The following is a 27,552-nucleotide window of genomic DNA, read 5'->3' on the forward strand; positions in this document are numbered from 1 at the left end:
CTGGAGAACGCGCAGCCAATGGAAAGGAGGGAGCTGGGGCTCCTCAGCCAACCTTTGGGGGGATGTGCCCTCCCACCGCGGCTGGGCCACGGAGCCCCGCCCACCACCGCCTGGCCCCGCCCACCGCCCCAGCCAGAGGAGGGACCGGCGGGAAGCAGCCTCCGCAGGCATGGGGGCGCCTCGCCCCTGTCCCGCCCCAGGACCGCCCCGCGCAAGCGAGAGCATTGAGGATACTGAGCTGGGCCATAATTTATGTCCACCCGCCAATGCTTTATGGCTTTCTTAATTCGGCTCCTGCTACTATTAATGTAGTTAATGCTGAGATTATATCTATTTTCTGGCGTCAGGCAGTGATTTATTCAAGCCATTTTTCCGGTGGAGGCTCCCACGCTGTTAAATCAAGCGCCTTGCCAATTAAGTGCTGACTTGGAAAGTGGACGCAATCTTAGCAGACATCCAACCGCAAATTAAACCGTGCCTGACTCTGGGGAGTGGGCGGGGCAGCGGGACGCTTGCTGACTTGCAGGAAAGTCAGGAAAGTGCTGGGTGCATCCTACCCGCCGTGGTCCCAGGGCCTGTCCCTGAGCCACGCGTCTCTGGAACTGCAGCCCCCACCCACACTCCAGGCCACACGGTTCCAGGGAAACACCCTTAGACACCCGTGGCTCCTAAGCCACGCCCAGCAGGCACCTGACACACAGGGCCCTAGCAGGTGCTGGGGACCGTGGAGGTGGTTGGGGAAGGGGGCCATGAGGAAGGTGGGAGCCTCCCCAGCAGGTGGGTGGGCTGCATGGTGCTCAGCAGCTGAAAGGCCCCCCAGGGCCTGGACCCTGCGGGAGTCTCACCCACAGTCCCATCTCTGAGGCCCCACATAGTAATACAATAGAAAGGAGGTAGGGAGGCCAGGGTTGGGGGCAGCCAGGCTAAGGACTCCCACCCCCAACAGGCCCAGCTCTCCTGAGCACTCCTGTCCCCTGTGGGGGCCTCAGTCCTCTGTCAGGCACTGTCCACATGCCAACTGCAGTGGCCACCCAGGCCCAGTCCAGAGAACCTGCTGCCACCCTCCTCCCCAGTGGGGCCCTGGGACGAGGTAGGCAGATGCCACAGCTACCACAGCGCCTGTTCTGGAAGGGTCCCCAGGTCCTGAGTGCACCGCGCCACCCCTGTCCATCTGCCAGATACTCAGCCCAGCCCTGAGACGTTAATCATGTTTGGGGTGAGATATGGCTGGAGGATTGATATACTGGAGGAATTAAATAAGATACTGATGGCCGAGTGCAGTGGCTCACGCCTGTAATCCCAGCACTTTGGGAGGCCAAGGCTGGCGGATCACTTGAGGTCAGGAGTTTGAAACCAGCCTGGCCAACATGGTGAAACCCTGTCTCTACTAAAAATTCAAAAATTAGCTGTGAGTCTGGTGGTGAGCGCCTGTAATCCCAGCTACTCCGGAGGCTGAGGCGGGAGAACTGCTTGAGCCCAGGAAGCAGAGCCTGCGGTGAGCCGAGATCACGCCATTGCACTCCGGCCTGGGCAAGAGTCCGTCTCAAAATAAATAAATAAATAAACTAACTAACGAACAAACATGGACTATGTAAATACTTTACGACCACCTCTAAAAACAAAGTAAAGTGGTATTCAAAATGGCGTTTAGGCCGGGCGCAGTGGCTCATGCCTGTAATCCCAGCACTTTGGGAGGCCGAGGCGGGCGGATCACGAGGTCAGGAGATCGAGACCATCCTGGCTAACACGGTGAAACCCCGTCTCTACTAAAAAATACAAAAAATTAGCCGGGCGTGGTGGCGGGCGCCTGTAGTCCCAGCTACTCGGAGGCTGAGGCAGGAGAATGGCGTGAACCCAGGAGGCGGAGTTTGCAGTGAGCCGAGATCGCGCCACTGCACTCCAGCCTGGGCGACAGAGCGAGACTCCGTCTCAAAAAAAAAAAAAAAAAATGGCGTTTAACTGTGTAAAGCACCCAGGTAGCGCCGGGTGACAAGGACATTTTATTTCTTCCTGTCAGGGGTGGTTTTTCAGTTTCCAGAAATGCTCATGCTTGCCCCTCCCTCCAGGGAGCCCAGGCACCAACTGGTAGAGACACACATGTCCACGGCTGGGCACACGGCACAGGAGGGCCCAGGCACGGGGGGCTCTGCCCTCCACAGGCTGAGGGGAATTCCACGGATGCCACAGGAAACCCCGGGGGCCCTTGAGCTCCGTCCCAGAAGGTCCTTGTGTAAACTGAAAGAATGCTCCCTCCAGATTTGTCGCCAGACACTCCCTGCAGCCTGTCCCTTCGATGCCACTGCTGGCCCACAGGGAACCATGCTGTGGCCTGCAGTTCTGCCAAGGTGGCAGCAGCATCTCACCAGGGAGCTCCTGCATCCTGTCCCAAGGGTTTGCCCACAACGGCTGGGCGAGGCTCACACCCGTATGAACGCAACAGGAGCCAGCCCGAAAGGGCAAAGCAGCACCTTGAGCCCCACGGCTGGAGACACAGCGTGCCACACATGGCTCGGGGCACATGCCCCATCACCAGCTCCTCAGGCCAGCCCAGCCTGGAACCATGCATTGGTCACAGTGGTACAGAGAGGACCCCCTTCTCCTGGACTCACAGGTCCCTCTGCCGCCATTGCCCAGCAGGCCATGCTCTCACAGCAGGGATGGGGTGGACTGAGCGGAGCTGCCCCCCGGGGTAGGGGAGGCAGAGGCCGTGCAGGGCTGTGGGGCCGGGTGCAGGGTGGGCCCTAGAGAAGGAGCAGAACAGGGCGTGACTCCCTCAGTCCTGTGGGCACAGGACACCCTCGGCCCTGGGCCGGGCTTGGACTTCACTCACAGCACCTACTCCTCTTGGCCTCCCACTTTGCTGGGAAGCCCTCGGCCACCCTGTTTCTCACAGCCTACCCCATGGGGTGTTGCCTCCACCTGGTGCACCAGGTGCAGCCCCTGAGCGTGGCTTGCACCCCAGGGGAGGGAGCAGAGAAGGAGTGAAAGCAGAAAGAGGGCACACTACAGAGAGCCGGACACATGCGTGCAGACGGGGCGGGGAGGAGAAACAATAAGGAAAAGACAGACATGCGTGGGACCAGAGGGTGGAGGCCTAAGAGGCACAAGGATGCAGGGACCAGCAGGCCCAGGTCAGGTGGCAGAGCCTGGGGTGGGGGAGGAATGTGCTGGCCTTGGTGGCCTCCAGGCGCCCCCTCCTCACCAGCCACCCACTGAAAACACCACAGTCAGGGGACACACACCACGGACTGGCCCAGTGAGGGGGATCCGGTGGCGGCCACCTCCCTCCTCCCACCGGGGCCTCAGCATCGGGCCATTCCCAGTGCCCCAGCCCGCCTTATCCTCCACCATCTGGACCCTCAGTCCAGGACACACTGGCCCTGACCCTCTGCAGCACAGACCACAGGACCATCCTGAGCTCACTGCGAAGAGCTGTCCACCTGTGGGGACAGGAACGGAGCCAGCAAACAGACCTGGACCCAGAGCCACTGCCGGCTTGATGCTCAGCTCCCAAGGGACTGATGCCAGAGGGGCCTGGGGAGGGCCTTACCTTGCACCTACACCTGTGTGGGCACCTGACCACACGCACTTCCTGCTGGTCAGAACAGCAAAGGAAGAAGGCACCCCGGTTCCAGGGGCTCCCTCTTCAGGGTCCTGTGTCCTGGCCCAGGGGCTCCCTCCTCAGGGTCCTGTGTCCTGGCCCAGGGGCTCCCTCTTCAGGGTCCTGTGTCCTGGCCTAGGGGCTCCCTCCTCAGGGTCCTGTGTCCTGATCCAGATCTGCCCTGCCTACGGTCTAAGATGTCCAGGAAAAAGTCCCTCTCCCTTTGTCCGGAAAAAGTCCCAGAGGATCAGAGGTGTCCCTCAGGGACATCTCAGCCTCGGTGTGGATGCAGGCTAGCTCAGGCCCTGGCAGACTGGCTCTCCTCCCTCTTCCCTGCCCCAAACCACCAAGGCCAAGGCTGCAAGAGGGGTCTGGCCCTCAGCCACACCTGGAGAAGGTGGCAGGTATGCAGGCTCGGGGGGATGCCAGCTCAGCCCTGCTGCCACAGGCACTGCCAAGGACTCCACTCACAAAGCCGAAAGGCCTGCCTGCCTCAAACAAACAGAGAAATAAATAAATAACCACAGCACACTTCGAGACGACTTCCAAATTAAGAGTTGCATCCATGCTGTCAAGCCCCTGCTAGCAGCTTCTGTGGCACCTTCCGTGCAAAACCGTATCTCAGCCCATTTATTAGAATGATGAAGGCAAAAGGGATCTAAAAATTGCACTCCTCCCTTAATGAGCAGCCGAAGGGATCGGTAAGCATAATTTCAGAGGCCAGTAATATTTTATATAATCGCCGAGTGGTTTAAATTGAAAACCCCCAACTGAATCAATATTTACTGCATTGAAACGAAATGAATAGTAATAAGTCACTAAGCTCCCTGTCCTGTTTCATAAAATAAAAAATTATAAAAATGAGCACAGGCACAGGGAGGCCATCACATTAACTTTTACAGCACTTGGGGAGCTGTAACCGCCTGTTCCCATAAAATAAAATTCTAAAAAACCTGCCGGAGTCCTGCCTCAGCAGCACGTGGGAAAGCCTGGGGAGGGGAGGGGAAGGGGAGCTCTGGGGGCCGTCCCCACAGGCCTCCCCAGGGCCAGGATGGGCCCCAAGACCCCACAGGCTGACCATGCCTGGTGTCCACCCACATCCCACACAGAGGCCCAGAACGCCCTGGACCCTCCAGCTCCAGCAGACTCCCTGACACCCTCAGGCCGAACTTCCTGCTTTGATTTCTTTACCAGTTTTCTCAAATTCCAGAGCATCTGAGCGCGTGAATGAGAAGCTCAGGCAACGGGATCGGTGGCAGCCCGCCAGCCCTCCCTCTGACCAGGCTCCAGGCGCTGGATGGGAAAAGCACAAACGCCTGCCAGTGTGGAGAACGGAGAACGGGGCTCCAGCAGATGACCCCCTGAGGGGTGAGCACAGGACCCCACCCCACAGTGCAGGAGCCTGTGACCACCCCTGCAAACAGGTTCACACAAGGCCTGGGAAGGTCAGGGCTTCCAAGCACAGCAGCGCTGGCAGAGCCCAGAGTGAGGGCCAGCCGGGACAGGAGGGAAGCGGCAGGTCGGGGGATGGGGGTGCTGCGGGCATGGGATGGGAGCACAGGAACATGGCCCCCAGAGGGCCAGGAGCCCCCGCACTCACCCTGAGACCCTGGGCAGGAACAAAGGCCTCATTCCACGGGGTGAGGCTGGCTCAGCGAGGTGGGGAAGGGGGCCTCCTGCAGTCAAGAATGAGGAGCCAGAATATGGGTCACAAACAGGCAAACGGCCTGAGCAGATCTTTCAGACAGGAGGACAACCAACGACCTTACGTTAGCCCGAGTAAGTACTCAACATCACTGGACATCAGGGAAATGCCCATTAAAACCACAGTGAGAGGCCACACACGTGAGAATGCAGATTAAAAAGCCGACAACACCACGTCTGAGGGGAACAGAAGGGGTCGCGACACGCTGGAAGGCAGTTTTGTGACTTCACATCAAGTCAGCAGATGTCTTATGTCCCAGCGATCCCACGTGCAACAGTCATGGAAACACAGGTGTACAGAAAGAGCTGCACAAGGACTCAGCAGGCTTTATTCACAATCACCCCAAACTGCAAGTGACTCAAGTAAAATTAATAAAGTGTGGAACAAGAAAGGAAGGCTCCCTGGCAAAGATGGGAAGTGCACTGTGAAGCCAGCCATGACACGAGCCTGAATCAGGTGCCAAGCGAGTGGGCCAAGCTGGAAGCAATGCAAGAACATCCGACTCCATTTACAGAAGCTCCAGACCAGGCAGTTAGTCCACAGTGAGAGACTCAGACCACAGGATGCTCCAGAGCAGGCAGTTAGTCCACAGTGAGAGACTCAGACCACAGGATGCTCCAGAGCAGGCAGTTAGTCCACAGTGAGAGACTCAGACCACAGGATGCTCCAGAGCAGGCAGTTAGTCCACAGTGAGAGACTCAGACCACAGGATGCTCCAGAGCAGGCAGATAATCCACAGTGGGAGGATCAGAGCTGGGGCTACCTCTGGGGGTGGAGGCCTCTACCAGGAAGAGGACAGAGAAGAGCAATGGCGATGTTCTTTATCTCAACGAGGGATGTGCTGCAGAGGTGCATGCGTTTTGGGGTTTCTGTTGTTGTTTCTGAGACAGAGTCTCACTTTTTTGCCTAGGCTGGAGTGCAATGTCAATCATGGCTCACTGTAACCTCGACCTCCTGGGCTCAAGCGATCCTCCTGACTCAGCCCCCTGAGTAGCTGGCGTACAGATGCATGCCACCATGCCTGGCTAATTTTTCTTTTCTTTCTTTTTTTTATTTTTTAAACTGTAGAAACAGACATCTCACTACGTCACCCAAGCTGGTCTTGAACTTGCAGGCTCAGCTATCCTCCTGTCTCAGCCTCCCAAAGTGCTGTGATCACAGGTGCAAGCCTGTAATGCACCTGGTGATTCATTTGTTAGAACGCATAGACTGTTAGATTTATACTTCCCACTGTATGTAAATTCTACCTAGAAAAGAACTGTGAACAAATGTGGACCCCTAGTTAGTAGCCCTGCTTTGCTCCGTGGTATCTGTTAATAGTACTGGAACTTGTGTGCTAGGCCTGAGCAAATGAGCAGACAGACTGAGAGAGTGATGCGGCAGCTGTCTCCTGGCTGGAGAAGAGTCAGGAACACGGAATGAGGGAAGGCTGAGTGAACCAGCAGAGGTGGAGTGGAACTCATGCTGTCAGGGTGAGGGTGTGCACGGGAGTGGCAGCAGACACTCAATGCCCTTGTTCTGACTCAAGAGGGCAGCAGCGTGCGCCCCCAGGCCAGGACCTTAACACCACCGACACCTGTGGCTGTGCGATTCTTGGCCAAGGCGGGCCGAGAGCCACTGCACCCCAAGGAGCCGGGGTTCTGCAGAGAAACAGCTGACTCCAGGGTGAGCCTGGAGCACCTGCCGTGCAGAACGTGAGGACGTGCCCAGGAATGAGAGGACACATCAAAGGGACACAGGCCAGCCTCAAGTGGCTTCCACCAGCCAAGGCTGGGACCAAGTGAGAACCAAAATCACACAAAACAGATCACAGCCCATCAAGGGGAGGAAAATCACAGAGCAGATCACAGCCCATCAAGTGGAGTAGGACTCCTGAGTCCACACCGCTAAAGCCAATCAACAATGATGCAGGGCAAAGGGGCCAGAGAAAGCCACCGCTCACAGGATGGAAGGAGAGGTGGGAAAGTGAGCCCAACATCTTGAATGAGTGGACAGAAGTCCAGTAAGAAACGGGATGCTCCCTCAGTCCTCACGCTTCTCCCCAACAATCGCCCAAAGTAACGTGCTCCGCAGAGAAACTGCCGGATGATATAAACCCAGTGGTCAGGCCAACACCGCTATGCCAGGCAGCCTGAGGCCACACCAGTGCTGCCATGGCTTTCCCGCCAAAATGGTAAATCTGCATCTTATCACAAAAAGACATCAGATAAGCCCAGTGGAAGGGTCACAAAACAGCTGGCCTCTCTTGTCCAGACTCCCAGCCCTTCCTGCACTGGAGAATTGCACGTGGTCACAGAGACATCCCAAAGCACCAGGCTCCAGGGGCACCAAGGTTCCCACTTCTGTGCAAAAGCTCGTCTACAAAGGAAGAGAAAGCAATACTGCAAATGCGATGAAATATCATATAAACAACTGGTGAGTTTCGGTAAGGGAGTCCTGGGTGGTATTTCTGCAACTTCCGTAAGTGTAAAAGTGTATCAAAATAAAAAGTTATCCTAAAAAATTAAACGCAAGAAGCTAATTAGGAGAGGAAAGAGGAGAGAGCCCAGGAGCCACACAGCTACTCTCCTCCCTCCCAGGGGTTCCCAGAACAGCCAGGACAGGAGACTCGGCATCCAGGCCAGCCTCAAGGCTTCTGCACCCACCTGTCCATCAAGCAGCACCGCCTTCCTAATCCCCCCCAACCCCGCTACCAGTCACAGCCACCTCATCCCTGCAGCTGGGTGGGCAGCAGGAGGAAGCTGCCCCCAAAGGTGTAGCCATAAAGCCAGGAGGGCATCCTGGGGTCCACATGGGCCATGAGCTACAGAGCAATCCCGCCTCTGACAGGCACCAGCCGAGGAGCAGCACCGCCTGCCCCTGCCCCATCCTGGCAGCTGTGGTCTTTTGGTGCTGACTGCAGCCATCTATAGGCCGAGGTCTTAGTGGAGTCCTGGGGAAGGCAGGGCACAGACGAACTGCTGTGGTCAGGAGGGCCCTGGGTAGCCAGGGGCCAGGGCAAGCCTGGACACAGATTTCACACCTGCTGACCAGCAGCCCCACACAGAAGCTGAACCAGGGCCATCACTACATGGCTGTCTGGTACGGCCACGTGTGTTACCTGGGCTGCCAGCAGCTCAAGGCCTGGCCAAGTCTCTGCACTTGAACACGCTGTGCCTCCCACAGGGCTTTCTGGGGCTCCCCAGTGCTGTGCCAGCTGCTTCCTTCCCCAAGAGAGTCCCCTCTCTGCCTGGCAGGCACCACAGCTACGAAGAGGCCCCAAAAAGCCTGTCCCTAAGTCCCCATGGTGCCACAGCTTCCATGAAGGCAGGGCCAGACACAGGGCAGGCCCTCAACACACCAGGTGAGCAAATGCGAGTGAAGGAGCCAAGGAGAAAGGCAGAGAAAGGCAGGAACCACCTGGGCCGCGCACCGGGGACCGAGGCAGGGGCTGTGTCATGCAGCCTGCTGCAGCCACCTGCCTGGGGGACCCTGGAAAGAAGGTCAAGAAGCCAGACCTTGGCCTGAGTGACAGCACCCACAAAACCCAATAGACTCAAGGCTCCTACCCAGTTAAAAACCACCACCCAAACCACCACCCCTCTGTGTGAAGCCTCGTCAGGCTGGGTTCTCTCAGAACTTGCAGTGCTAGAGCCTTCCTGCCCTCCTGGCTCGGGGGCAATCAGGAGACCCCGGAACTTAGGGTCACCTGCACCCAGACCCCCTAACCTGAGCCCACAGCCTCTGAGTGTGGCCCGCTCACCAGTCATCTTGCCTCCCCAGCCTGCTGTCCTGCCACGGAGGTGAGGAAAGGCCGTGGAGGCTGTAGTGGCTCCAGGCCGCCCCCAGAGCTGTGCTAGGACATACAGGGTAGGCAGCAGTGCTCCCAATGAGCCTCCTGCCCCACGCAGCCCTGTCCTCCCCGACTGGAGGGGGTCACCCCGTGTTCTGCCCACTCACCACCTTGGACCTACTGGCCCCCACACTGCTGTGTGGACCAAGCAGCCTAAGGGGGATGGGAACCGGGGGCAGAGGGGTACAGGGCGGGGCAGAGGCAGAGCCATGGCTCAAACACAAGCCACCAACGTGAGCCTCCCCCAAGAAGGGGCTGAGAGCTGCCGAAACCACGCAAGCCGCATTTCCCGGCCCTTTGCAGGCCAGGACCACTGCCAAGCCCAGGGTTGCAAACGCCGAAGGACCCCACAGAGGCTCCTGGCTGTGAGGGAAGCCCAGAAGCTAATTTTTTTGTATTTTTAGTAGAGACGGAGTTTCACCATGTTGGCCAGGCTGGTCTTGAGCTCCTGACCTCAAGTGATCTGTCTACCTCGGCCTCCCAAAGTGATGGGATTATAGGGGTGAGCCACTGCACCCGGCCATGTCTGTTACATGTCAACATAAGCTTTGGAGGAGACATTCAACACCAGGGTTTCCAGAGATGGGCCATGATGGAATGCTGGGGTTTTTTGTTTTTGTTTTTGAGACAGGGTCTTGCTCTGTCGCCCAGAATGGAGTACAGTGGCATGATCATGACTCACTGCAGCCTCAACCTCCTAGGTTCAAGGGATCCTCCTGCCTCCTCAGCCTCCCACGTAGTTGAACCCACAGGCACAAGCCATCACACCCAGCTAACTTTAGTACTTTTTGTAGAGATGGGGTCTCACCATGTTGCCTGAGCTGGTCTTGAACTCCAGGGCTCAAGCGGTCCACCTGCCTCAGCCTCCCAAAGTGCTGGGATTATGGGTGTTAGCCACCATGCCTGGCCACAGGGCACTGGTTTTACATAAGGATTCATCCCAAGTTCCTCTGATTACAGGTGTGAGCCATCATGCCTGGCCACAGGGCGCTGGTTTTACATAAGGATTCATCCCAAGTTCCTCTGACTGGCACACCCTGCAGGGCACATCAGAAGATGGCGAGAACATTGCTGTGGACTGAATGCTCGTGTCCCTCAAAACCCGATGCTGAAGCCCTGGCCCCAGCGGGATGGTGTGAGGACGCAGGGCCTTCAGGGGTGATGAGGTGAAATGGTTCTGAGGTGGGGCCCTCGTGATGGGACAAGCATCCTCATGAGAGACCCCGGGGTGCACACACACTCACCACGCTCTCCTTGCCTCTCTCTGGGCCATGTGAGGATGCGTGGGAAGACAGCTGTCTGTAAACCCGGAGGAAATCCCTCGCCAGACACCAAGTCTGCCCAGCACCCTGGTCTCGAACGTCCAGCCCAGGACTGTGAGAAGTCAGCGTCTGCTGAAGCCCCAGTCTGTGCTACCGTGTGACACGGCCCCAGCCGACAAAGATAGTGCCCAAACCAGAAGACTGGCAAGAGGCGGGGCAGGGCGGCTGGTGTCCCAGGCTGTGCAGGCACACCTGCTCATTAAGGAGATACCCATGGGGAGCGCAGCATTGTGGTGGGGACCCCTCCCTTCCCCGGGCTGAATTCCTCTTTAATGAGGCGTCACTTTGGAGAAGCGTTTCAGAGCCCTTCAAAATCCTGGCCTAACCCTCGTCAAAACTGCACAGATTACTTAAGATTTACCACACAGACACAAAATAAAATAAAATAAAATAAGGCAGCCCAGCGAGAGGCAGCCCCATGACAGGCCCATTTGTAGTCAGGATGGAAAAGCCTCCGATTCATCTGCTTACGCGCAGCGGCTTCTGTTTATTTCGCACTTTCACGTCCAATGAATTTGGAAAGAGAAAAAGGTGACAGGCAGGTAGGGATATAAGTCACATTTCAGCTTCAGTTCAGATTAATGAACTTGCTGGAGCTGGCGAGGGCACCGGCAAATCCACAGATCTCAGAACAAAAAAATTAAATCCCCGCAGCACAGCCTGAGGTTTCAGGGTGGCTCCTCCAAAACCCTTCACTGACCTTCTGCCTCGCACCCCTGCGTCCCAGGCCCTCTGAGCCTCTGGGCTGGCTCCCGGCCTGGCACCCCCAGGACAGGCTTCACTTCAAGACAGCAGTCCTGGGGCCCAGGGAAGGGCTGGCCAGGGCCAGCTCTCAGGGACCACGGTGGCAGGGCCAAGGCGCGCCTAAAGCAGCCGTACAGTAAGCTCCCAGCGTCCCCGGGCCAGAGCAACAGCCCCTTCCTGTGTACTGGGCAGATGTGACGGGCACCACACCCAGCCATCTCCCCACCGCCTCCTCCTCCAGCACCCAGCCATCTCCCCACCACCGCCTCCTCCAGCACCCAGCCGTCTCCCCACCACCGCCTCCTCCAGCACCCAGCCGTCTCCCCACCACCGCCTCCTCCAGCACCCAGCCGTCTCCCCACCACCGCCTCCTCCAGCACCTAGCCATCTCCCCACAGCCTCCTCCATGTCCAGGCCCAGAGAAAGCCGCTGACAGGGAGGCCCCAGCCCCTATTACAAACCCAGCCATCAGGGGGCCCCGATGCTGTCCACATGGGCCCAACATGACCACCAGGCCGACAGTAACTTTCTACTTAAATTAGGAGAGGGAGAGAGAAGTCGCGTGTACCAAATCACCCCCTGGGACAGGGCAGAGGCCTAGGCTCAGGCCAGGCACCCACTTGCCCACCCTCCCTCCCTCGGGCTGCAGGGAAGGGGAGTTTCTAGAGCTTCCCAGAGGAGGGAACAGGCCTAATCACACTGAGCCCTCCCCACTGCCCAGGGCAGAGCTAGGGCCAATAGCTCAGTGCCTGGGGCTCTCCAACCGAAAGCTGAGAGGAGCTGCAGAGGGGTCCTGGGGGCTCATGGCCAGAAGAGGGGCCCCCTCTGGTGCCTCCTCAGGGTGGTACAGTCCCCACCCTGAGCATCACAGCTGAGGGGAGGGGAAAAGAGGGGAGGGGAGGTCCCAGAGACAGGGACAGAGACAGGACAAAGTGAGGGCTGTTGTCAGCAGCAGAGCTGTGCAAACTTCACTGTGGAAGCCTGTGTTACTGCTTCTTGTCCCCACCTTGGGCAGGGTCCAGTCCCATTCCTCTCAGGACAGGGGTGGCAGAGGTCCTGCCCCCTCCTCCATCTTTGGGGTTCCAGCTTAGGACAGGGCCTAGAGACCCTACCATTTCCCATGGCACAAGCTGGCAGGGACAGGATGTCAGGTTCGCACTGCACTGTGCTGCCCCCAACCACACCCTGCCCAGGATGCTCAGCCACTCCCAGCAGCAGTCCTGGGATCTTCGTGTGCATCCTGGGGCGGGGTCAGCCTGGCCTTCACACACATCCCAGGGCCTTCCCTCGACACTCAGAGCCCCCTGGGCCTCGCTGCGCTCCCCACTGCTGTCCCTTTGCAGGGTCTCTGCCAGCGGTTCCCTCTCCTCCCAGAGCAGCGCGCGCTGTTGGCCTCGTCCATCTCCCAGGAGCTGGGGGCTTCATGGAGAGCAGCCCCTGGCTCCACGCTCGGAACTCACGGGTCTGCTTCAACAACAGAGAAAGATGCCGAGGTGCTGAGGGGAAGAGGCCTCAAGTATACACATGACTTCCTCTCAGGGCGACCAGATCTCCAATCACAGGAGGGGCCGGCCAGGGGCATCCCACACCACCACACCAGCGCTATCCCTCAGCAGCTAGCCACCCTGCCTCCCTCCCCTCCCGCGTGTCCACCAGCCCCTGCCAACTGTGACCACCATGGCTTCCAGGACTGCTGGGGCCTGCCCGCCAGCCCCTCCAGGGATGGGTGAGGGAGCTGGGGCCCAAGGAGAGCCCTGGTCTCAGGCTCCAGCCAGCCAAATGGCAGGACAGCCTGCCTTCTTCCTCTCCATGGCAGCCCTTAGTCTATGGTGGCCTGGGCCTGCCCAGGGAGGGCTGAGGGTACAGTCACATGCAGGCAGCCCTGGCTCTGATGGAGCACGGGAGATGGCGCATGGGCCAGGCCAGACCAGCCACTGGCCCAGACAGGCCCTTTCTGCCTCAACAACCCGGAGCCCAGGCATGTGTACAGCCAACAGCAGGCCAGGCAGCCATGCTAGGACGCAGGTGACCCCGGGCAAGGAAGACCCAGCCCGCTGGTGGCCATTCTTCCCAAGGTTTCCTAAGAGTCGTGCCCCTCAGCTCAGCACTCTCCCCACCGCATCCCCACACCCACAAGCCCAGGGCTCAGGCCCCGAAGGGTCCCAGACACCTGGCAAGGGGTGGAACGGACTGGGCTGAGGCGGTCAGGAAAGTGGGGAGGGTCCCTCACACACCTCCCTAGCCACATGTGCATCCTGGGGTGGGCTCAGCCTGGCCTTCACACATAGAGAAGACACTGAGGCCTGGAGCTCATGGCCACCAACCACAGCCAGGGCCACCAGGGGTGGGCTGAATTCAGGCTCCTGGTGCTGGGGGTCTTGATCCATCAAAGGTGGGGTCTACTCCACCTCCTACCCACCCATGCCTGTGGTCCAGCCCCTACACCAGGGCACTCGGAGAGCAACGGCCGCTCCCTGCAGGGGAGCTGGCCAGGCTTCGCTTTGGAAGAACAGGGAGGGAGGCTCTCAGCTGACCCGCGGCTCTCAGCTACACGGCACACAGGAGGCCCTGGGTGCTGGGCCGGCTGCCACCTCCTTCTCCCCCCGGCCTCCTCAGCCCCAGGGCCCCGGCACCCGTTTCTGTGCAACAACACCATCAGGGCCTCCTGAGCAGGCCCAGCTACAGGACCCAGACCAGCTGGACCCAAACCGGAGGCCTTCTCAGCCTTCAGAATCCCGAAGGAGAGGCCCTGCTGGGTCCACCCTGAGGACAATCATCACTCAGCCCCCGGCCGCACCCCTGGGAGAGATGGACCCTCGACGTCGGGCTGACGACGACCACAGGACGGGGAGCAGGAGCAGAGAATCCATAAATCTGAACCTCATTCCCGATGATCTGGGGCTCTTATTAAGTAAATTAATTTAAGTTAATTTAGCTCGATCATGACTCCCGATCACAGTGATTTAGTGTGGGGGAAATTGCATTAGGAAAGGCCATGCTCACAGATAGAAGAACGGAAGAAAATTAGATCCACTTAGCAATGTGAATTAATATGGAAATAGCAGGTGTAAATTTAACCTTATCGAGAGAATAAAAATTATCTTCATAAATTTGTAGAAATAGCCCCCGAGATGCTTATAAATCTATTTAAAACAAAAATATTACAAAAAGTGCAGTAAAATTAATTTAACATATACTCCAGCTATTGCCTCCAGAAAAGTCAGCAGCAGGGCCAAGCTGAGTGTGGCCGGGTGATATGGGAGGCAGCAGGACACCGCCTGGTGGGCTCGCCAGCTGGCTGACATGCCACAGGGCCACAGAGCTAGATAGGGCTGCCCATACTGGTGGGTGGATCCCCTGGAGTTAGCCTCAGGCCTGGAAACCTCTGGCCAGCAGCAGGGAACCGCCAGACAGCTACGGTATGGCGGGTGGCCGTTCCCTGGACTATGGCTGCTCGCCCCGAGGCCCTGCCCACCATCTCTGGCCCATGCCACTCCCCCAGGAGCAGGCTCCCTCAGGGAGGGTCAGAAGACAGAGGGAGGGGTCTGCCACTGTCTGCTTCCCGCCAGGGCTATCACCCTCTCCCGATCCTGGAGATGGGGCACCACCACCACAGCAAAGGAAGGGGCCAATCCCCTAGGGCCAGGCCTCCTGAGGCCCAGAGACTGAGCAACCTCCACTGAGCAGGTGGCAAAGCCTCCTGGGGTGGGGGCCCCAGGAAGGCAAAAGCCGATCCCCGCTGACAGAGCCGCCCTCCCAGCCTGCATCAAGGTTAGAGTGCGAGTGGGGGCCAGACCACAGGCAGGCAGCCAGCAGCAGGGCAAGGAGGAGCTCACATCACCACCTTGACAATCATACATTGACAGCTTCTAGACAGGCCGCTGAAGGCCCAGCCTCTCCCACCAGAAGCTTCTCCCTAAGAGATGCTCAGTCAGCACATGGCGTGGGCCCTGACTGTCCGGGCCACGGAAGCTTCCATGGCACAGAGCCCTCACCAGCTAATAGGCTTGCTGAGAACAGCAGGGCGTGTGTGCGGGTGTGTGCACGTCCGTCTTCACGTGTATGTGGTATTCACAGGCTGGCCTCCTATTTGGTGCAGAAATTGCTAAAGACACAGAAAAATCAGGCTGGTCCCCAGCCAACGAGCCAAACGCCAAGCAGTTCTGGGATGCGCTCAGCTCCCCCTGGCCCTCGGGTTCTACCCTGCAGCCCTCAGGGCAGGGCCAGACAGCCCAGTCCCCATGCCTGCAGGAGCCCAGAGGAAGCCTTCCTACCTGGATAGTGAGAGCCGCCGGGCCCGCCAGGAGGGCAGAGACAGGGGGAAGGGCGGGGCGCTGAGAGGCGAGGCCGGCGTCTTCTTGACAATGCGGTAGCGGGTCTTGATCACCTTGCTGGTGGGCGGAGTCTGCACGGCATGCAGGCTGGATGCTGCAGAGAAAACCCAGGGCACAGACATGGGTCAGGGAAGGTCGGCAAGGGCAGAGTCAGAGAGGCTGCCACAGAGCCAGCTCTGCCCACCACCTCCGCCAGAGCCTGAAGACTCTCCATCACCCCGTGGATAAAACTCTCAACCCATGTGGCACACATATCCCCAGGGTGCCTGGCAGCCGACGCTTCAGGAGCTAGCCAGTGCAGCCCCTAGGAGAGGTGGGCACCGGCCCCTCACACCCCCTAGCCATCTGGAGAAGCAATGGAATGCCCACAGGAAAACCAGGAGAAGCCCGGGGCCTGGCAGCTGCGGATGCCTTGGAGTCCCCTAGACAGTATCCGCACCAGGCGGCCTTGAGGTGGCTGAGTGACTCCCAGCAGGGCAGTGAGGCAGGCAGATGGGCCACCTCACCCAAGCCAGAGGTGGGGGGTTGGGAGGCTCCTGGCCTGTGCCCTGCACACGGGAGGGCTGCTGGAGCACTCACCTCCTCAAGCGGCACCTCCTCACCTCCATGCCCAGACAGATTTATGTACTTAATCACTGTTTTCATAACATTTTGCAGGGTGATAGATACAACAGCTTTTTTCTTGCTGAACGTTTCACGCAATTTACAGGAATCTATTGTCCGAGTTCCCTTCCACTTGATAGCTGGCAATTTACCCACAGCTTTGAGGGTTGCATCTAATTGCCTAACTTGCATCATGTACAGCTCTGGCTGCCCAGGTTGCCGTGTACAGCTCTGGCTGCCCCGATCATTAAAGCTAACCCAGTAGTGGGTGCAGGCCCGCCATCCCAACAGCTCCCCTTGAAGCCCAAGGCTCAGGGGCTGCTGCAAGAGGCCCCCGGCCCCCTCCACCCCACTCAGGGTCGCCCACAGGAGGCTCCTGCCCCCCCTCCACCCCACTCAGGGTCGCCCACAGGAGGCCCCCGCCCAGCCCAGCCCAGGGGACCTCACCTCCTTCCAGTCAGGGCACGGGCCCCTGACTGCCCCCAAGCCCCAGGACACACCCTCTTGGCCCCCACAGCCAAATAGCCCTCGAGGCACCCTGCTCCTTGGAAAGGACCAGTAACTGTTACCATTTCCCCAATTCTTTTCCAGAGCCCTAAACACAATGGACCTTGAGCAGCCAGGGTCCCTCCTGGAGGCCTCGCTTCTGGCCCATCTCTCCACAGACTCCCTCACTCTCCTGCCCGCACTGCCCTGTCCAGATGTCGGCAAAGAGCCCCTCCCTCCGGCGTTTCCCCAGCACCATCCAAGCTGCAGCCTCTACCAAGGCACCTGTCAGCCTGCACGGGAGCAACTCAGGAACACTTGGCCCCAACACGGCATCAAAGCCTTCCCAAGAGCCCCCCCGAGTCCACATCAGAGAGTCTGCCAATTGAATTTTCAAGGTCTTACAAGCAAAGAGAGACCAGCAAAAAAATCAATAATAGCTTGTTTCAACTAAGCGCTGGAGAACATAAGAAGTCCTTAAGTTATCAATAACCCCGAGGTGACCTCCCCACCTTCCAGCCCTGCTGCAGGCTCCCTGCTTCTGCCTGAGGAGAGCAATGGGCTGCCCAGCTGCTCCTGCCCCACCTGGGCCAAGCTGGGGGCCAGCCTCGGCACCTGGGCAGTCAGGGCACCCACTGGAGCACCGCCAGCCATGGGGCCAGGGCTCGGGGCTGCCACCTGCCCACCCCCAACCCCAGAGTGCCCAGGTGACCCACTTGCCAGCCTGCAGCCTGCTTCCCACCACGGCTTCCCACAAGCCTCCCAGGCCGCCCAATGCCTGCTGCTCTGGGACGTAGAGCCTGGGGCAATGCTGGCCCCCTTGGAGCCACAGTGCGACAAAGCTAGGGTGCAGTCCTGCTCAGAGGCCAGGCAGGGCCAAGCAAGGCAGGAGGGACACTGGGCCACACTCAGGCCCTGGGGGTTTTTGTTCCCCTCATCAACCTCTTTCCCCAAATTCTAAGCGCAGGAGCCCCCAGACCTGGCCCAGTTCCATCCCCGTCGCCAAGTGCACAGCATCCCTTTGGCTAAAACCACCTCTAACCTTGGGGAGCACAGCTCGCCCTCCCTCCCAGGTCCAGCACATGCCAAGTCCTCTAGGAAGTCCCAGCCCCCACTGCACACAGGACCAGACTCTGCACTCTAGGACACTTCTGCCCAGGAGGGGAGCTTGGGGCAGGCAGGGCCTGGCAGGCGGCGGCACCATGATCACGCTCCCGCGCGGTGCTGGCAACAGTCAGGTCAGGCTTCTTTGCCGTACTGTGTGTTACTTCCCCTCCTGAAAACCACACGGTCATAACGCGGCCCCAACCTCTTGTCACAACCTACTCCGGCTGGGCAGGTATGTTCTGCACGTCACCTAGATAGACCCCTCTCCCACAGTCCCTAGCAGAGTGGGGGCACTTCGAGGGGCTCACAGTGGGAAGGCGGCAGCCAGTGTGGGCCCAAGCTGAGCTCTAGCCTGCAACCCACCCCCACAGCAGGGTCGTGTCCCCCACAGCCTGGCCCTGCAGGCCACGGGCAGTCCCTGTCATTCCCAGATGGGCAGCTCGGACAAGCTCATGACAACCCAGGACGGGCAGGGCACAGCCGGACAGAGGGGTAGTGGCAGATGAATTCCAAGCTGGGCCCCCAGCGGCTGGCAGGAGCAAAGGCACACAGACCCAGAAAGTCAGGGCTGCAGGAAGGAAGCGTCCCTCCCCGGCCCTGTTCCCCAGGGTGTGCAGCAATGGCGTGGGCAGGTGGCAAGGCTTGGGAGGCTGCAGGACGCTGCTCTGTGGCCAAGAAGGACCCAGGCAGAAACAGGCCTCTGCCCTCCTCCCTGAGGACACAGGCCCAGGTGCCCATCCCTCCTGGCTGGCTGGGGTTTGTGTAGATAATCATGTTATTTAGATAGGATGTTGGTTTAATTCCCTTCATTACAGACTCCCAGGGCTGTAATTTTTTTTCTCCACGTGACGCATTCCCGTGGCACACTCGGCGCACGTCGAGCCCCTTGCGCCTTTATTGCCGGCAATGCCCCGGCCCGCGTTATCAGCCCCACACACACAGCCCTCTCCGCCCGCCATCAAGAGGTCACTCCTAATGACTAATCGATCTCATTAGCTTTCCTAATTAAAAACTTTACTACCGCAATGGAAGACAAACTACAAAAAAACTGCTGGCATCATATGTGAATGGGATATGAGCCCATCCATCAGCAGGGTTTGAGCTCTTGCACACGGCACCACCTCGGGCCAGGGGCCAGGTGGGGCAGCCCTCAGGCACCCCAAGAGCCCTCCTGTGTACCAAGCACCACATGCCCAATGATGCACCGTCAGGAGGGCGGCAGATGAGGCTAGGCCAGGCCATCAGGGGTCCAGGAGTCTGGTCCCACCCCCAGCATGATCTGCTCCTGCAGAGCCTGGCCCTGCCCACCCAGCTCACTCTCCTCGGACGATTCCAACACAGATGGCTGATCTGATCAGATGGAGGTTGCAGCCTTTCTCTGTTTTACGCGGAGCAGGAGTTGAGGGAGAGTTCAGATTTTTATGGAACTTCAAAGGGAAATAACTAGGAAGAAAATGAGTTGCCAATTTCACAATTGGTTAATGAATAAGATGAAACTAGAATTACTACTCTGTGCAAAGAACTGTTTGAGGCTGTCAAGCAGGAGAGAAGGCGGCTCCACCACTCCACTGTCCAGCCCACCAGGGCCAAAGTGAGTGTCCCGGGGAGCTGTCCAGCTGTCTGTCCAGCTCCCAGCCTGCCGATGGGAGCAGGACCAACTCCATCAGGCAGGGCCTCGCCCATCAACTGAGGTGGAGACCCAGAAAGCCCCTGACTGGCCCCAGGCCAGCATCCACCAGCCCCTGGGCCTCATGCACAGCAGGCTACAGAGATGGGAGCACCAAGGCCTCCAGAAACAGCAGGCACAAGAGTGGGCCCTGGTGCAGACCGGCCCAGCGCAAAGACAGCAAAACTGTCACTGCCAGGCTGCTGGCCCAAGAAAGTACCCTGGTTCTAGAAGCCCCTTCCCCAAGCCTCCGCAGGCTTCAACCCAGCTGGGGAGTGGGGACAGTTGAGCAGGAGGCCAAAGACTGGCATAAAATTTGCTGGAATCGGCCATAGCCACCCCCACAGCAGCAGACAGGACGGTGTCGGGCCCATGAAGGGATGATGTCGACTTGCCCACCAGACACCTCGCACCACACCACATTCCTGAGAGAAGTGGCAGCAGTGAGCAGCCAGAATGGGCCAGGCCCACAGAACAGGCCTGGGGCAGCCCAGACCCTGCATGCAAGGAGAGCAAGCAGGGAAGGGCCAGTCCAGGTGCAGCCCCCGGGGCTGCTGCAGCGCTGCCCAGGGTGATTGGATGGCTGTGGGCCATGGGCATTCCAGCCAGTCAGGCCCCCCCCCTAATTCCTGACAATTCCACCTTCTCTGTACATTACCTGATCTGCTTTTTATCAACAGTTGCCCTGGCACCTCACCATCTCCACACTGCCTATGCCCTTCACTGACTAATGGCAGCTTAAACGCCTGCAAACCCACTTCTCCTGGTGTCTGTGACCTAGTTCTGTGTCTTTCCAGTCCTGTTGTAGTTTTTGAGGTGGTGCCAACTCTGTGCCAGCCCAGGTCTCTGGCCCCAGTGCCCTGAGCACGAGGCAGGAGGGGCCGGGCAGCAGCACAGACTAGGGATGGCACCTTCCAGTAGGGCTCTGAGTGTCCCACAACCAAGCAGGACACAGCCTAAAGAGAGGGCAGGAGGCCCTGTGCCATTCCCAGAAACCTGAGTTCACGAGGCCCCCCGACACAGCTCCAGTCACGCTCCCCGCCCCACTCACTGGCCAGGCCTCTTCCTCTCTCCCTCCGGCACTGCCTGACCAACCCAGAGCTCGGGGGTTGCGCCTTCAGCCCCACAGCCGCAAGAGGGCGCCAGGGACGAGGCAACGTCTCCCAGAGAGCAGAGTTCCCACGATTAATCGCCTAATTAGAGCTGTGATTACAACGGAGAGTGCTCAGTGGCGCGGGGACGTCCACGCGGCGCACGGAACCCCGGGAAGTGCCCCTCCAGGAGAGCCAAGCCTGCCTGGAATGAGCAGAGCCTGGGGTTCCTGAGAAGGAGAGAGCAGGGCACAGGCCCAGGACTAGAGGAGTAGGGGCTGCAAGAGGCTGGGACAGCCTGGGCAGGGGGTGCCCAGGCACTGTGGGGAAGTCGGGGCGGGGAGTGTGGGAGGAGAGCTGGGGGCACTGGGAGTCAGGGCCAGGCCTACCCTGTGCTCCTGCCTGGCTGGCACCATGCTCACACCCGCGGCCTCAGCTGGCTCCACAGCCTCTGGTACCACGCCGCCCTCAGGAAGCACCTGCCAAGCGCAGGCCCCACCTTCTACCCCTGCAGGTCCAGCTCAAAGGCCCCTCACACCCCCACCCCTCCCAACTTGGCTAGGAGACTGCTGAGAGGCAAAGGCAGGGGAGCAGGGGGAGCCCCAGGGAACGGGGCAGGCAAGTTCCAGACCAGCCGACAGGGCAGGTGAGCCCAGAGGCCCCATTTCCTCTGCTGCAGCTGGCAGGTGATCCTGCCCCCACCAAGGCTGCTGAACACCCAGCACCAGGCCCCACGCTGGAGGCTCATGGAGTCCCGTCAGGCAGTGTCCCTGACAGCGGCTGATCGCGCTCTTGGAGAAACAGCCATGAAAACTCCAACACAGCATGTGGCCCATGTTCCCGAGAGCCCCAGGCTCTTGCATTTCAGACTGTGACGTATGTCTGTGACGTATGTCTGAGTGGTGTGCAGACCCCCGGGCCTGGTAGGGGCACAGCGCCTGCTACTGCAGCCAATCAGAGGTAGCGTTCGCAGAACTGTAGAACTGTCTCTCGGGCTGGAAGGCAGCCTTCAGGTAACGTTCTCGCTTACTCCTGGGGGCAGGAGGCTCTGCCCATCATGAGTGCAGTGCCCTTCCTGCACAGCCAGGACTAGTCCAGGGCACCTCCTGGAAGGCACCTGGGCCTGGCAGCTCCTACAGCCTTTGCTAAGGCTGATGGGGGTGGACAGGGTGGCCCTGCCAAGGTGAAGGCCTGTGGAGCAGCTGAAACCAGCGAAGCTCACCAGGGCCTGACCACCGAGGGTCCCTCCACCGGCCCTTTCTGAAGTTTGGCCCAGTCTGAGTTGTCCCCTGGGGCCGCACGGTCACCACCTTGGTAGCCTGGTGCTCACCCCCAGCACTTCCACGCACTAGGTCCTGAAGGTGGCGAGGCCAACGCTACACTGGGGGTGACATAGGTTCTGGCCTCTAAGGAAGGGTGGGCAGACCCCAGGGGCCATCAGGAGCGGCTTCCCCGAGGTCCACCATGTGCAGGGGGCAGTGAGGTCAAACAGGAGGTCTCTGGCCCTCAAGTGCCACCATGAGGTCCACAGGAGACTGCCTGCTCTCCCAGGAGCCTCAGGCCATGGGTCCCCACCACTCCCACCTGGGTTGCCACTGCAGACCCCACCCTGGCTCGGGCCCTTGTCTCCCCAGTGTCTGCAGCATCTACCGTGGATCTGGCCTGGAGCCACTGGCCCACCCAAGGCCTGCCTGCCAGGGTCCACTTGGTGTCACCACACAGCAAGCCTGATCCTGCCAGGACACACAAGTGCACTCAGGAGCACACGCGCAGAGACTGACATGCATATGGTGGGCGGTGGGCATGCACACAGGTGTGAGCACACGTGCATGGTCACTCCCGATCCTGTGGTTCTCACCCCTAGCAGCCAGGACAGGGCCGGGTTGCTCACCCCACAAACCTGTACCCAGCTCTCGCTTCCCCTCAGGCCCTTGAGTTTCGTGCTGAGCCAGGCTGTGCAGCTCAAATGCGGCCCAACCCAGGAGCTGGGCTCACCGCCTGGACGTGCACCTGTGGGCACCCATCTGCAGGACCAACAGCCTCATTTCTACTGACACCTGGTGAAGTTAGGGGCTGCATGGCCACTCTCCAAGGCCACTCTCCAAGGCAGGATAGGAAAGCCTCCCTGGTTTTTTGTCTGTTTCTTCTCTCTGCCCTCCTCAGTCCCCTCCCTGTCTGGCCCATGTGCAGCTAGGCCCGGCCGCCGCAACTACTGTGGTCCTGGGTGTCTGCTCCCGCAGGACGAGGCCTGTGCCCGGCCAGTACCCCCCACCATCCTGTAGACACACCCCTCAGTGAATGCTGGGAGCTCAGGGAGCCTACCATGCCCTGCACCCACTGTCTGGACTCACCAGTCCTCACTGCTGGGTTCTGAGAAACATGAGGGTCAGTCCCTGGGGCCCAGGCCTGCCATGGGGCTCCTGCCCCGCTCCCCGATCCAGAAGCCCAGCCTCTGCTCTTCTCTTCCCTGACCACAGATGGGCAGTTCCCAGCTGCTTTTCTCACCTAGACACCGAGAAGAGCAGGAAGGAGCCAGCCTGTGGCGCACACACACTCCCCGGCCTGCAACGCCTCGGCCCTCCATCACGCCAGCCAGGCGGGTCATCGGCAGGGCTCCTGGGGCGCAGCGAGGGGCTGCAGTGATTAGTGCTGATGAGCGCACAACCCGGCTGGTCATGCGTGACATCAGCTTCCCACAGACAGCACTGGTAGGCTGTGGGGACCCTGCAGTTGTGCGGAAAAGTGGAATCAAAGTGGGCACCACGGGAGGCTCAGCCTCTCCCCACAAACAGGCCTCCCAGGCTCCTCCACTGTTTGGAAGCAAAGATCCAGGTAGGGCTCCTGCCTGATTCTGGCCAGGTCAGGCAGAACATCCCCATCACGAGAAGGGAGGTACCTCTGCCCCCCTGGCCACTACACAGAACCCACAATGCCAGCCATAGCTGAGGGCAGTGGAAATGTGGCCAAGGCCTAGAGGAAGACACCAGCCCACGATGCCCACAGATGGCACAGCTGGGCCAGGCAGGTGCTGGGCCAAGGAGCCTTTGCGGGTGCCTTTGGAAGGGATGGAGCCTGGAAACACCAGCCCCCTCCACCGGCGCTCCACCTGTGTCACTCAAGACAGCTGGAAACAGCGGCCCCTGCACAGGTGCTCCACCTGTCACTCAAGAAGGATGGAAATACCAGCCCCTGCACAGGCACTCCACCTGTGTCACTCAAGACGGCTAGAAACACCGGCCCCCTCCGCCTGCACACGCGCTCCACCTGTGTCATTCAAGATGGCTGGAAACACCTGCCCCTGCACAGGCGCTCCACCTGTGTCACTCAAGACGGCTGGAAACACTGGCCGTTCCACCTGCGCACCCGGACCACCATCTATGTGGGCAGACCCCTGGCTGTGTTGTCACAGGTTCACTGCCCATCTGGAGTCAGCCCCAGGGGCCACCCACACTCACCACCCTGGCATCTAGCCATCCCTGCTGGTTCCAGCCCAGGCCCTGCAGGTTCGGGGAGTATGCTGGTGACACGGCTGGGCCCTCCACCGCTGCCGGCCCTCCCCTTGCGTGGTTGCGTGTGCTTCAGGCCCGTCCATTTCTCTAAATGTGTCACAATGGCAGCCGAGGCAGGGGGCGGCTGGTGAGTGCCCTGCCCCCACGCTGGCACGGTGGGAGCTGCCAGGACCGTGCTCTAACAAGCTTCAGATGTGAGATGACTGGAACCACAAAGTATGAATTTTTATGAGTCTAATAAATCACTTCACTTTTCTTGTGCGTGATGGCTCCCAGGACCTCAAACGCTGCAGACGGAGGGCAGGAGCTCCTGTGTGTGGTGGTGGCCGGGAGCAGGGCCACGGGGCTGCTGGGGTCGTCCTGGGCAACCTCACACCCTCTGGCCCCACGCCCTGAGGCTGCTTAGCAGGGTGGAGCACAGAGACCTGCTCGCTGCCGCCATTAGGCCCTCCCTGCCAGAATCCCACGTTGGCAGAAAAACTTGCCTCAAAGCCTCGTCAGCACGAAAGGAAACTTTGCAATCACACATATACATATACATACACACACACACACACACACACACACACTCGCTGTCATGCACATGCTCACCCCACCACAGAGACGGCAGAGGACTCCAGCCTTGAGAGAGGAGGAGCAGGAGCATCCGGCCCCTCCTGAGAGCCCTGCTAGGACTGCCTTGGAGGCTGGGCCCCAGCACTTCACCAGGTGGGTGCAGCACGTGGCCGGCCACATGACAGAATGGCCCCTCAGCTTTCATGCCCTGGCCTCGCATCCCTGGGCCACAGCCCCGTGGGATCTGGGAATTCATCTTTGACAAACATTTACGGATTATCAAATCACAACAGCAGCCCGATAGGGCCATAAGTCACCCTAAGCAGCCGTTCGCAGTGCAGTCTGAGTTTGGGCAGCTCGGTGATGACAAATGACCGCTGTCAGCCGCCCGGTCCCCCCATGTGGGATCCGTGCTCTCTGTTGTTCCACACTACCTGGTGTTTAATGACAACACTGTCAGCCAAAGATGCAGCACCACCAAAGCCGCCGCCGCGGACTGTCAGAGCCCTATTAAAGGGAAGATTGAGACCTTACTCTTCTTAAAGTCACTCAAGCAACACAAGCTACTAGTTCCTGTAATTATAGCGCGCGAGCCATCGATCGCACGCCGGCACCTGACCCGCCTGTATGAAATGAGAATAGTTTGCTCTGTGACAGTCGCTATAGATTATGGAGAGTGGGGCTTCCTCCCCTCTTCCCCACAGCTCTACCTAGCCTCAGGTGCAGGGGAAGAAAGGGGGCCTCCCTGCCCTCCACAGCTGGAGGAGACAGTGCAGCAGGCAGCTAAGGGAGATCCCAAAAAGGGTGAACGCAGGCCTTGGGCAGGGGTGCAGAGGAGCAGGAGGAAACTGGACCAAGCTGGGCCTGTACCCCAGGTCACGCTCCAAGCAGGTGGGGTAGGCTCAGGGTATGCAGGCTGCAGCGAAAGACAGCTGGGCCTGGGCCGGGCCACGTGTGTGCGGCCAGGCGTGCACCCAGGCTCCATCCCCACTTCACAAAGAAGGGGACTGGGGTCCAGGGCACGTGCTTTGTGAACGATGTTCCCCAAGCTCTCCCCACCGGCCTGCAGCCCCGGCCAGCCTGGAGAGAGCCTGTGTGCCCAGAACCCCAGGCCTGCAGCTCACCTGCTCCCCGTCTCACCATAAGAGGCACCTGGGACGGGCCCTTCCCAGGGCTGGGAGCTCTGACTGGATTGAGAACGCCTCTTCACCTTGTCTCTGCTTTGATCCCCAGCTCCTGCCTGCCCCGCACCTGAGCTCCCTCCCCAAATCTCCAGACTCACCTGTGCTCCCTGCCCCACCTGCACACGTAGTTACTGGGGGCACCCAGACACTCGAGGGCAAAAGAGCAGCCCCCAGAGGACAGACCTGCTCTGGGCCAGGACAGCAGCTCCAGGCTCTGGGCGAGGCACGGCCAAGCCCCAAGGCCCTGGCCACCACGTCTCAGGGTACTGGACCTGGAGGCGGCCACTCAGCAGAGCCTCAGATCTTCTGGTCCCCAGGGCCCCCAGCCCTTCTGCATGAACGCCATGGCCCTGGTGCTGCAAGAGGGGCTGGTGCTGTGGGCCAGCAGGCAGCTCCAGAGCCAGGGTGCCTAGCGCAGAGTCAGGCTCCTGCCTGGGGGGACCCCAGAGATTCCACTGGGCAGGCCAGACTGGAAACAGCCTCAGCCTAACCCAGGAAGCCCCAAGCCCTTCCCTCCCAGCCCACCCTTGACCTTCACATGGCTGGGCCTGGTTGGATCCCAAGGTCAGTGGAACAGATCTGGGGCCAAGGGCTGCCGGGTGGCACGAGGACCCAGCTCCGCCATGTGGCACGGCCTTCTCTCAGGAATCCTCTTCTGCTTCCTCTGAGCACAGCCCAAGAAAGACTCTTTGGAGAGAGTCCTGGCAACACCCTCTACAGAAAGCAGCAGCCCCTGAGAGAAACCGCGTGTCCAGCTCAGAAACTGCAGGCTGTCAGGACTCCCCGGCCACATGCTGCTCTCCTCTGGGCCACTCCGGGCCTTTCCTATGGCTGTGGGACAGTGGGCAGGCCGCAGAGGGGAGGTCGTGGGTGCCAGGCACCAGGTGTGCCCTGAGGGCCTCCTCCAGGGCTGGTCTTGGCAGCCACAGCATTGGGGTCAGGCCCACCAAGGCTGGAGATGGTGCGTGGGAGCCACAATCGCAGTCTCAGGGACACTGGCTCGACAGCTTGTGCTCCCTCTGGGACACACAAACGTGCAACTGGGGACCCCGAGAAGGCAGCAAGGGGCTCCTGCCCTCAGCCGACTCAACGGGGGCCACAGGGGCAAGGGACAGAGGCTCCCCTGGCCTTGATTGGGGTGGCACCAGCCTGGCAGGCAGCCCATTGCCTTTGAGGGAAGCCCATCCCCTTTCCTCTGGATCCTCCATCCCCAAGCACGGGGTGCAGCCCCAGCGGCAATGCCTGCCTCCCGGTGATGCCTCCCCAGTGCACAGTGAGCAAAGGACCCTATGGGGGCTAAGGCCAGGCCAGGGTGCAGCGAGCACGATGCCAGCCTCCCAGGAAGGTGACTCACCGACCCTCTGAAGGTGGGGGGAGGGGTAGCAGCGAGTGTGCTGACGGCTGACCGGGGGCAGTGGGGCACAGGGCCAGCAGGCAGTGGCCCCGCATGTGGGTTAGGGTAGGAGCTGAGGAGGCAGGCTGCAGACAGGTCCCCGACCAGCTCCATTCCCCCTAACTAGACTCCTGGCCAATGCCCTGGGGCTCCAGCCTTCCGGGAGAGCACGGGGCAGGGTGGGTGAGAACCACGGGGGCCAGCACCAGCCTTCAGGCCCAGACCGTGGCGCAGTGGGCGGGACCTGGGGTTGGGAGCTCATCTTTCGGTAAGATGAGCTCATGTGTCTTGAAGCTCAAAGGTTAAGAATGACTAAGCCTCACGTGCCTCGTTACCCCAGTCCTGAGCACCCCACCTCACAGCTGCAGAAACAGAGGCTCAGGGGGCACGGAGGCAGCCCCACGCGGCGGGCAAGATCTG

At 59.8% G+C, this 27,552-nt stretch overlaps 1 protein-coding gene across 2 annotated transcripts in view; it reads right to left on the bottom strand.

Annotated features, from left to right (window-relative positions):
• The window catches only part of ZC3H3 (zinc finger CCCH-type containing 3), a 102,564-nt gene that overhangs the window by 53,736 nt on the left and 21,276 nt on the right, over nt 1-27,552 (bottom strand). For both annotated transcript variants that reach the window (XM_017883424.1, XM_017883423.1), the window contains exon 4: nt 15,479-15,632. In XM_017883424.1, the coding sequence (XP_017738913.1) occupies nt 15,479-15,632 (154 nt within the window). The remainder of the gene's footprint in view (nt 1-15,478; nt 15,633-27,552) is intronic.

This window comes from Rhinopithecus bieti, unplaced genomic scaffold (assembly GCF_001698545.2).
Source record: "Rhinopithecus bieti isolate Rb0 unplaced genomic scaffold, ASM169854v2 scaffold_13617, whole genome shotgun sequence".
Classification (NCBI taxonomy): domain Eukaryota; kingdom Metazoa; phylum Chordata; class Mammalia; order Primates; family Cercopithecidae; genus Rhinopithecus; species Rhinopithecus bieti.